This window comes from Balaenoptera ricei, chromosome 18 (assembly GCF_028023285.1).
Source record: "Balaenoptera ricei isolate mBalRic1 chromosome 18, mBalRic1.hap2, whole genome shotgun sequence".
Taxonomy (NCBI): Eukaryota; Metazoa; Chordata; class Mammalia; order Artiodactyla; family Balaenopteridae; genus Balaenoptera; species Balaenoptera ricei.
The window spans coordinates 33,461,980-33,472,477 of record NC_082656.1 but is presented as its reverse complement, the minus strand read 5'-3'; the positions used below and the strand labels follow the sequence as shown (position 1 = coordinate 33,472,477).

Here is a 10,498-nt window from a genome sequence, read left to right as displayed (position 1 = left end):
GCAGGTAAAGAGACAAAGATGTTGATTTCACTTTTGTATGTGTTGGATTTTAGGTGTCTATGGGATAGTCTCATTTTATCCCCTCTCCAGTTCTGACTGCCCGCCTTCTGATGAATATTTTTCTTTACATGGATTAATATACTCATGAAGTCAAAGTTATCAGTCCTTTAACCTAGGAAAAAACCCAACAGCTTCTGATTATATGTTAATTTAATTAGTTTGATTATCAGAAGGGCAAACATTCCTCCTTTTCAGATTTTGGGGTGGTGCTCACTGTTCACCCTGTACCACCTTGACTTGGGTGTAATTTTTCAAAGAGAAGAAACGTCAAAGATAACTTTCAGGATTGCTGTCTGGAATATTGAAGAACAGCGGTGGTGCTGGCAAACATTAACAATTGGGGTGGAGATTGTGAGAGGTTCAGTTTTGTTATATGCCTAAATTGGGAATATACTAGAATTGCGATATCATAGAATGTCAACATGGATGGGACTTTCAAAGAGAAGGAAAAATAACATTGAGCATATAATATGTACCCAGCACTTTGCTAAAACACTTTCATATATGTTACTTAAATTAATCTTGATAATATGCTTGTAAATTATTTCTCCTGTTTTGTAAATGGAAATAGAGATTCTCAGAGGATAGTAAGTAACTCAAAGTCACCCAGTTAGTTATGTAGTGGATTATTTAGAGCATTTAGAGGATGGGAAGGGAGCCGATATCACCCTTGGTACCTCATGCCAAAGGTATGAAAACTGGTTCTTAGGGGGCAAAAAAAGGTCTCTTTTTATTTCTAAAGCACTGATAAATACATGGTATATCTAAAGTATTAAAATTTTACAGGGAGGCAATTAGGAAAAATGTCTACAAAGTCTCCTTAAGGGAATGATAATAAAAAGAAAGACTGAGAAAAACTGATTTAGACTCCATTTCATTTAATAATTTTTTTTACTTTTTTCCAAATCCTTTTTTGTTCTACATGAAACCTCATGTTGAAGAATTCTATGTACAACAAGTAAAAGCAGTGTTGGTTTAAATGTCTCTTGGGAGAGGGCCCAGAATCATTCCATTTCCTTTTCCCTCCCCTTCTGTGGTGGCCCTGGAGGTACTGATATGAAAGATTAGAGCTCTGAGCATCTTAGTTGGAATATCTGAAGAACAATTTAACCTCTTCATTTTGCAGATGAGTAAACTGAGGCATGCATGTACCGCAGAAGCATGAACTCCGCCAGTCATTTGTATTTGGAGGCCCTGCAAAAAGTGGAACTGAATCAGGTTTTCTACCTTGAGGCATACTATAGGGTGAGATGCTATCCCGAGCAAAGGTCAGGGAAAGAATGTTTAGAGAGATGATGAGAGAAATAAGCGAGTAGACATGTTGAAGAAGGATACTCATCACAAGAAAAAATTTTTTTTGTAACTGTATAAAGTGACAGATGTTAAGTAGACTTATTGTGGAATCATTTCAAAATATATACAGGGGATTCCCTGGTGGTCAGTGGTTAGGACTCTGTGCTCTCACTGCCAAGGGCCCGGGTTCAATCCTTGGTTAGGGAACTAAGATCCCACAAGCCACGTGGCGCAGCCAAAAAAAGTATATATGTACAAAATCAAATCATTATATTGTATACCTGAAACTAATACAATGTTATATGTCAAAAAAAAAAATTAAGAGAATGCTGTTATCAACGGCAGCAAATGGAGAGGTGATCAAGGATTGAGACCTGACAGCATAAAATTTTCTGGTCACTTGTGACTGCAGTTTCAGAACAGTGTGCAGGCAGAGCTTGATTTCACAGGAAATTGTAAATATTTCAGACATCATAGGCAAAAAACCTAAGGATGCTAACTTTGTTAACCATTGCAACTAATTATACAATATCCTTTCATGACTGGATAGAGACATCAATAGATTAATCACGGCAAACTGACAAAACTGTATTTATTCTATTGTATTAGGATGGGCTCAGCTAAAGAATTAGAACCAAAGTAAATAATGCACACAAAAGAATGCCTTCAGGAGAGAGCTCAATAAAGACAGGCTTTATGTACATTCGATTTTACAGAATGTCCCAAACACAGAAATTCATCTGAGGTTAAAAAAAGAAAAACATATATGGTGATGAGAAAGAGACATTAATGAAAGAAAAAGAATATTTGAAAATCTCTATACGGTACCATAGAATTCTAGCTTATTTTACATGTATTTTTAGCTTTGAGTTACGTAGTTACTATTTGCTATTGTTAGACAAATTATTATCCAAGTGACTCAACAAATTATATCTGGGCGTTAGTAATTGTGTTTTAATATGAAAGAATTAAACTGTAATCTTACAACAGTCTTAATGATTTCTTAATTCCTTTTTGCTACTTATTTCAAATATTGGGAGTGCGATCTGGTAGTGACATCTAACACTTTCAACTGAACCTTAGTTAAATGTTAATATTAGTTAATGTAAGTTAGTTAATATTAAGGAATACTCCTGGTCCCTTTTAAACAGCTCTATCATCTACAAACATGGGCAAATTAATTTTCTAATCAAAACGTCCTGGTAAACTATTAAGCATGACATTAAACTGTGTTAATATGTTAACTATATTCCCTATGAAAAACTTCTATCTGAACTTACAGCATAAGGCCCTGGAGAAAACTTAGCAGAGCACAAATTACTTAAATGTGTTTTAAGAAGAATCACATATCTATATAATAATTTTCCTTTTCACACCTACCTTGAATCAACTGTTCTCCACAGTGACTCATTATGGTAGCAAGATCTTCCTGGCCTTGCTAAACAGACTTAAAAAAAACTGTTAAAGCCTGTGTAAGTGTGTAATACGGCAAAGGGAAGAACTTGGCTCTATCATGAACATTTGTCTAAAATTAATATTTGCTTCTTACTGGAATACTACTCTCATTGAAGAAAAAGAAATAACCAAACAAAACAAACTGTGATACACCAAGGGGGAAAAATAATTTAGCAGGGGTCAGAAAATATTTTTCTGTAAAGGGCCAGATAGTAAACATTTTAGGCTTTGCAGGCCATATGGTCTCTGTCCCAAGTACGCTACAGTTGTAGAGCAAAAGCAGCTACAGACAATACGTAAAAGAACAGGCATAGCTGTATTTCAGTAACATTTTCTTTACAAAAAATAAGCAGCATATCAAAATTACAATGATATACCACTCCACACACACTAGCATGGCTAAGTTCAAAAAGTCAGGTAAAAAAAAAATTGTTGGCAAGGATGTGAGGAAATTGGAACCATCACTGCTGATGGGAACGTAGGATGGTGCAGCTACTTTGGAAAAGTCTGACAGTTCCTTAAACTGTTAGCATATGACCCAGCGATTTCTCTCCTGTGCGTGTATCCAAGAGAAGAAATACTTATGTCCACACAAAAACTTGTACGTGAATATTTATAGCAGCATTATTCATAATAGTCAAAAGGTAGAAAAAAATCCAAATGACCATCAACTGATGAATGGATAAACAAAATGTGCTATATCCATACAGTGAAATATTACTCAGCCCTTCAGGGATACTTGGCCATGCTTGGGGATATTTTTGGTGACAACTAGTGGGTAAAAGTCAGGAATGCTGCTACACATCCTACAGTATATAGGACAGTCCCTCCCATAACAAGGAGTTATCCAGCTCCAGAATTTAATGTGACGAGGCTGAGAAACACTGGTGTAGACACATACGTTATATAATTGTATCAGTGGTCATTCTGTGGATGTGATTTGCTTTTTTCTCACCTAACATTCTATTGTAAAACAGCAGCAATTTTAACCAAGACGGACAAGCATGTGGAAAGTGTGGAAGAAGCCATGCCTCATATCCCGTCTGGGAGGCAACACTGTTTTATCTTGTCATTGAGGGTTCGGAATGAAAGCGCAAAGTCCGTGCTAATGGCCAATTATTTGAATACACTGTCATTAAGCACAAAATGCTACAGAATTTATGTACAGTGAGGCATTCCTCCACTGTAGTCAGGTGGTAAAGCAATGATGAAAATGATAAAGTTAAATTACTTAAGCTTGAATTAGGCTTGTTATTAAGTGGTTCTTGTTTTAATGCACTGACCACTTGGAAAGTACTCATGGCAAATAACTGAATTTGTAGTTTAACTGAAAGAGGGAAATGTAGCGGTTTTCCTTGTTTCCTAGCTCTCCACCTCTGTGCTAATTTAAGGGAGAGAAGGGAGATGCATGTGAGAAGAGAGGACAGAAAAAAAAGTGGAAAGGCAGGTGGAGGAGGAAATATGACTGATTACTCAAAATTAAAAAAAAATTAAAGTCATCCTAAAAGGAAATTAATTATTTCATTTTTCCTTACATGAACTTAATAGCTCATTGTGGTCTCAATGCCAACAAACTAAAATTTTCTGAAGGAATGGGAAGAGTTAAGGGAGCTATTTCTAAAGTTACTTTATTTCTGTTAGCTTATGTATTTTGTTAAAAACCTTATATATAAAAAACTTATTTTCAAACACCCAAAAAACCCTTAATATGAAACATTTCCAATAAACAGAAAATTACAGAAAATAATAACAAATAAAATAGACACAAATATACCCACCAGTGAGATTAAATATGTGTTAACATTCTGCTAGATTTACTTCAGATCTTTCACTTTTAATAGATAAAAACATTTACCGATACTTCAGCTATAACATTTCAGCTTTAATTCCTTCCTTCTTCTTCCTTTCCTCTTTGGAACTAGATGACGTTGTTGTGTTTATTTCCCTCATGTTTTTGCAGTGTTATCACACACATACACATTACATTTATATATATATGTATATATATATATATTTTGCCACTTGATTTTCCTCTTTATTTTTGAGATTTATCCACATATTCCCTGACTGCAGGATGGCTAAATGCTTTATCCTTTTTTGCTCTTACAAATGTTCAGGAAATACCTTTGTACGGCATCTTTGGCCTTCTCCAGGTAGACTTCAGACATGGAATTGCTGGGTCATAGGTACATGTACCTTCACCATTACTAGGTGTTTCCAAGTTGCTGCCCAAACTGGCTGTACCAGTTTTGCACTCTTATCATCTACGAAGAAATCCCTACATCTTGGTCAAAACTTGGTGATGTGGAACTTTGTAATATTTGCCAGTCTGATGAGGGTAAAATGGTATCTTATAAAATTGTCACTAAAAAAAAATTTTGAATGGGAATGATCCATCCCTTCCCTCAACTTTTCACAACTTTCTCTCTTATATAGTCATTAAGAGTGAACCCTCACAAGGATTGCATTACTAATTGTCTAGATGTTTAGAATGAACAGATATGATAAAGGAAAGAAACATATTCCTGGATTCCAAGCTTCTCCAGGTCTGCCTTTGGTTCCATTCAACTTTGTCCTAGCCCTGGGTACCAAGGCTGGCACAAGGTTGCACTTCCAAAATTGTTGGCTCAGTAGGGTATATCATATCCTTCTTGTTGGGGCATCAGAATGAGGGGCAGTGCATGCTGTTGTGATGTTTAAATAATAAACACATATAAAATGTACTTTAAAAATGTGAAATTTAGACAAATGTATTATTTTCACAGGTGCATTGTGGTTGCAAAGAATTTCTATGAGAAAAATGTCAGAGTGCTCTATGTAAAGCCTGAAAATAAATTATAAGAGCTCCTGCTTATTTATATTTAGTACCATCTACATGCCAAGGACCTGAGAAAGAAAAAAGCAGCCCTTGACATCAGGGAACTAGTTGCCACTTCCAGCTGGGCCTCAGTGTTTTTAGAAGCTGGCCTGACACTCACAGATAGGCCCTGTTGTTCTTCGCAAGGAAATAACCAATCTTACAGAATAAGGTCAGTGGGCAAATCACTAAATACCAAACCTCCCGAGACTATCAATGACTGTTCCTCCTTTGTCAGTTACAGCTTTAGCCTCATTCTTTAGCCTGCCATCCTTCTAGATAAGATTTACTAAGATGCACACTCATCGAACTGTCCCCAATCCCTAACAGCACTGAAATTCAGAGTAACCCTTCTCATTCTTTTTCTGGAGTCTTCCAAAATCACATAACCGAAGTCCAAATCCTTTAAGTCCTTTCTAACACCCTCTTACTGAGAAACCCCATCCCATAGTGCATGTCCCATTCTTTATGAGTAACAAACGCCACTGGTTCAACTACACATGTTCCTCCTGGTGGTCTGTGGTGGGAGAGGCTTTCACAGACATTTCTAAGAACTTTACATATGCTATCTCATTTAAGCCTGACAACACTGCTTGTTAGGTATTATTATCATCCCCTTTTGCATATGGAAAGGCAAAAGAAAGAAATTTTAACATCACCTCCAACATCACATAGCTAGTAAATAACAGGCATAAAATTTGCATCTGGGTCTAACGGTCACCAATACATAGGAACTACTTGCAGTTCTCCTGAACGTTCTGTTCTCCTGGACTTTCCCCTAAAAATAAGGTGCTTTTTGAGGACAGAGACTGGCACAGAAATTTTGGTACAGTAAACAAATATAAAAACAAATAAACATAGAACAACCCCCCCCCAAAAAAAACAACAACAAAAAACTGTAGTGTGAAGACTTACTTGAAACTAAGGCCCATTTTCTCAACCTCTGTGCTAATCTGAGTTCTTAGAGTTGTTTCTTGTACCCAAATCAGTACTGCATGTTTACCCACACCACCTCCATGGAGTCAGAAGATGGGTAGCTTAAGGAAACAGTTCAAAGGGAGAGACTGCTTTTAAAGGGGAAAGCAAGCACGCTTATGTGTGGGAAAACCGCTTTGGCCTTGTATCTCGACCTTGGCTATACACAATAAACTCTTCGGAATGGTTTCAGCTCGAGGCCCTTCATTACATGCCCTTGAAGTTTTTTCAACTCTTTGTTCTTCACTCCTCTTGGCCTTGCTCCTGCCTGGAACGTCTTTTATCTGAGAGTCCTGCCACTCTTTTCTGTTCAGAGAAAACCTAGGCATCCTTCCTTTCGTCTTTTCAAATGCCCTCCTTCAGATTTAATATCAATTCCTCTCCCTTTTGTTCTCAATGAACTTTTAAATTAACTGCTGTAACATTTACATTATTTTGTTATTTGTGTAAGGATTTGTGAAGCACATTAGACTGTGAGCTCCTTAAGGGCGTGGCCCAGCGCTGATTTTCGGTGGCCGTCTCTGCCACCCTGAGCGGGCTCGCAGCACTCCGGCACTCAGCAGGCGTTTTGACAATCTGTCGAGAAAGCACCTTATGGAGCGCCGTGGGCGCTGTGGTTCTCTCCCGCTTAGCAACCCTTCAAGTACAGGTCCCAGAACTACTTTTCCCAGTGGCCATCGCACCGAGACCTCCCGAGACGTGCAGAGGAGGTTAGCAGATGATTTCACATCCCAGCGCTGCTCAAATGGTGGTGTAGGGCGGGTCTCGCCAGACTCCCAGGTTAGCAGGAACCCATTCTCCAAATTCCAAATACACCCAGACAAGAGACTTGCCCGTAAATCCTCCACACTTCCCCAAACCCGATCCCACCCAGTCCCCTTAAGGTGGGCTGCCTGGACCAACAGAAGCTTGAGCAGCGAAAGGAACGGGCGGAACAGCCAATCACGTTTCTTTTTGCCCGGAAGGGGCGGCTCCCGGGAGCGTCACTGACCGCGCAGCGCGGGATTGGCGGGTCCCGAGCGGTCAGCGGCGGCGGGAATTTTCGGATGTGTTGGCTGCGGCGTGGGATTGGCGGGTTCCGTGCGGTCAGCGGCGGCGGGAATTTTCGGATGTGTTGGCTGCGGCCCGGGAGGCAGCGGTTGGGCTGAACCCAACTGGCGGCGTGGGCGGCAGAACCGGGAAGGCGAGTGCGCCGCAGACCCCTGGGCTCCCGCCTGTGGCTTGTAGAGCTGCCGCCTTCCTTCCTCTCCTACTCCCCCGGAGCTGCCGGGAAGCATGGATCGGTACTGGCCACGGCTGCACCCCGCGGCGCAGGGCTCGGCCGCCGGGGCTCCCTATCCCTCCTCCGCCTCGTTCCGCAGCTGCCGGGACAGCAAGATGCCGCGCAGGAAGGGCCCCCAGCACCCTCCGCCGCCCGGAGGCCCCGAGGAGCCTGGAGAGAAACGCCCTAAGTTTGTAAGTTAGGCCTGAAGCTGGGGTGGGGCAGCTCCCACAGTGCCGATAGGCTGCGGCTCGGTCCCGGGTCCTTCAATGTCATTCAGCTCTGACCTGACTGACAGCGTGGGTGGGCCCACAGGGCCTAACTGGGGGCTACATTTTGTTCTAGATTGTCAGAGCTGCCAATCTCTTCATAGATTTATGACGGCAGGGTCCAATTCTATTTGGATCCTTTGACAAATACCCTGATCAGTGTGTTGCCCCAAATTTTTTAAGGCTGACGTGAGAAGCAGTTCAAATGTCTGAGTATTGACGTCACTATGGACTTTGCATTTTTTTAAGTTAAACTTTTCCTTTCCCCCCCAGCATCTGAGGGTATGAGATATATCAAAGTGAACTTTTAGGTGATAGTATTTCTTTTTCTGCTTAATATTTAAATCCAAAGAAGAATTTTTAAAAGTAGATTAATGGTTTTCCAAGTTGAAACAGCTCGTTTAAAAATTGGCGGGTCATGTGGTCACTGCTAAAGAATGTTTTGCTTAGTTTGGAAAGAAGTCTAAGTATTTGAAACCTGCTGTTCTGGTTGCTTCTCTTACTCACTTCAACAGTCAAAGGAAGTGTCATGATTAGCGCCTTGTAAATCCTTCTGTTGGCATCAACTAGTGAAAGAATAGACAGTGAAGATTGTTTTTGTTGTGTGTGTGTAAATAAATCACAAATTAATCACATAGAGAGTGGATACATTTGGGGTGAGACCAGTGGAATTGAAAATTTAATACTAACCCCTCCATTTTACGTAGGAATATGGAAAAACATTTTAGTCATAGGTGAAATTTTACAGCACAGCATGTGCCTTCTGTGAACAAATGAAAGTTGTTAGGAATGTAAGTCAGGATACACAAATTAAGGAAATAAAGTCTTCTGGAGGAGGAGTGAGTAGCTACATATAACAATTAAACATGATAGATGAATAAAACTGAGAGCAGAGCTAAGAGATGTATCAGAATACTGAAAATGAGGGACAACATGGATTAATTACACAAAATTAAGTATCAAGATGGCCATAGGAATGGTGAAATTTTGCAGAAGGATCAACTATGTTGTTGATTGTTATCTTGACAGAGCTGAGGAATAAATAAGATAGGGTTAGATTGGCAATGAAAGATTCTATCCCATATGAGAAGAATCCACTGGGCAATGACTTTTCTTCCTTTTACAGTTTACTCTCTGGGTTAATGTTGTCATTCCATTTTGTCTCCGACTTCTGTGCTCCAGAATACATGAAGTGTAATTTTCTGTGACTCATTCCAGCACGGAGGTCATGAAAACAGAACCTAAGATAATATTTAAGTTTAGTTTCCTTGAGAAAAGTATCAGGTGATGTGAGTTCTAGGGTCTGTGCTGTTTTTCATTTCTTAGGTATGTTGTAAAGATGAAAAAATGTCTGAAGACACTTTTAAGCCTTAAATTTAATAAACATCTAAAATACTGTGTGTGTTTTTAGATAGGGGTCTGATTTGAATCAAAACTTTAAATTAATTTAGAAGTAATTTGGATTCTTTGTAATCTCGCAAACTAATTTAGATTCTTGCTTACGTGGTAATTTCTTGGTATTTTACATTTCACTAATTTTGTTATCAGCTATGTCTAATCTATTTAACTTGTGAATATGTGCGTTATCAATTATTTTTTTATTTCTGTAAGTTCCATTTGTTTCTTTTTCAAATCTGCCTGATTACTGTATTCCTGATATTCCTTGTTTCTTATTCTTTTATTTCTTTAGACAATTCCTACTTTACTCTTTTTAGTCTTTATTTGGCAGTTCTGGTATGTGCATCTTTGGACTGTCTGACATTGACTTGCACCCATGGTATCTTGGTCTCTCCCTCTGCACTTGTTAAACTTTGTATTTCAATAATTGTAAATTCAATAATTTCATTGCTTTGTCTTAACCTGTCTTCTAGGAGGCCTAACTGGGGAGGCTTTTCTCTGGAGATGATCTGAGTCTGTTTCCACCAGGAGCCTGGGGTTGCCACCTCCCTATTGAACTGGGCTCTTAGAGGGCCTGGGGTTCCAGGCTCAGCTCTAACTCTGTCCTGGCCTAGGCTCAGTATCCCAATCTCAAGGTTACCTTCTGAGCAGCCCTTCCCAGTCTGCCTACTTCTCACTGTTCTCAGTCCCACTCCAGTAACACTTGTTAATGGGTTGGAGGGTGATCTTTGGAGACCACCTCTTCCTCACGAAATCTCTGCAATGCCTCAAAAAATGATTGTTCAGTTGTTCAGTCTGCTGTACTGTCAGACATCAAGTTGGTTCTTGGCTTTCTCTTGATTTGGGATGAAGTGATGCTAGCTAGCCTGAATCTCTTCAGGTCACCTAGTCATTAGGTCACGTAGTTGCCTGGGGCAGCTGCTTTTGACT

General features: G+C 39.7%; 1 protein-coding gene across 1 annotated transcript in view; it reads left to right on the top strand.

The window, feature by feature from the left end:
- The first annotated feature begins 7,870 nt into the window (after positions 1-7,870).
- The window catches only part of DIAPH3 (diaphanous related formin 3), a 569,503-nt gene continuing 566,875 nt past the window's right edge, over positions 7,871-10,498 (top strand). The window contains exon 1 of the mRNA XM_059903469.1: positions 7,871-8,095. Within this exon, the coding sequence (XP_059759452.1) occupies positions 7,916-8,095 (180 nt within the window). The 5' untranslated portion in view covers positions 7,871-7,915. The remainder of the gene's footprint in view (positions 8,096-10,498) is intronic.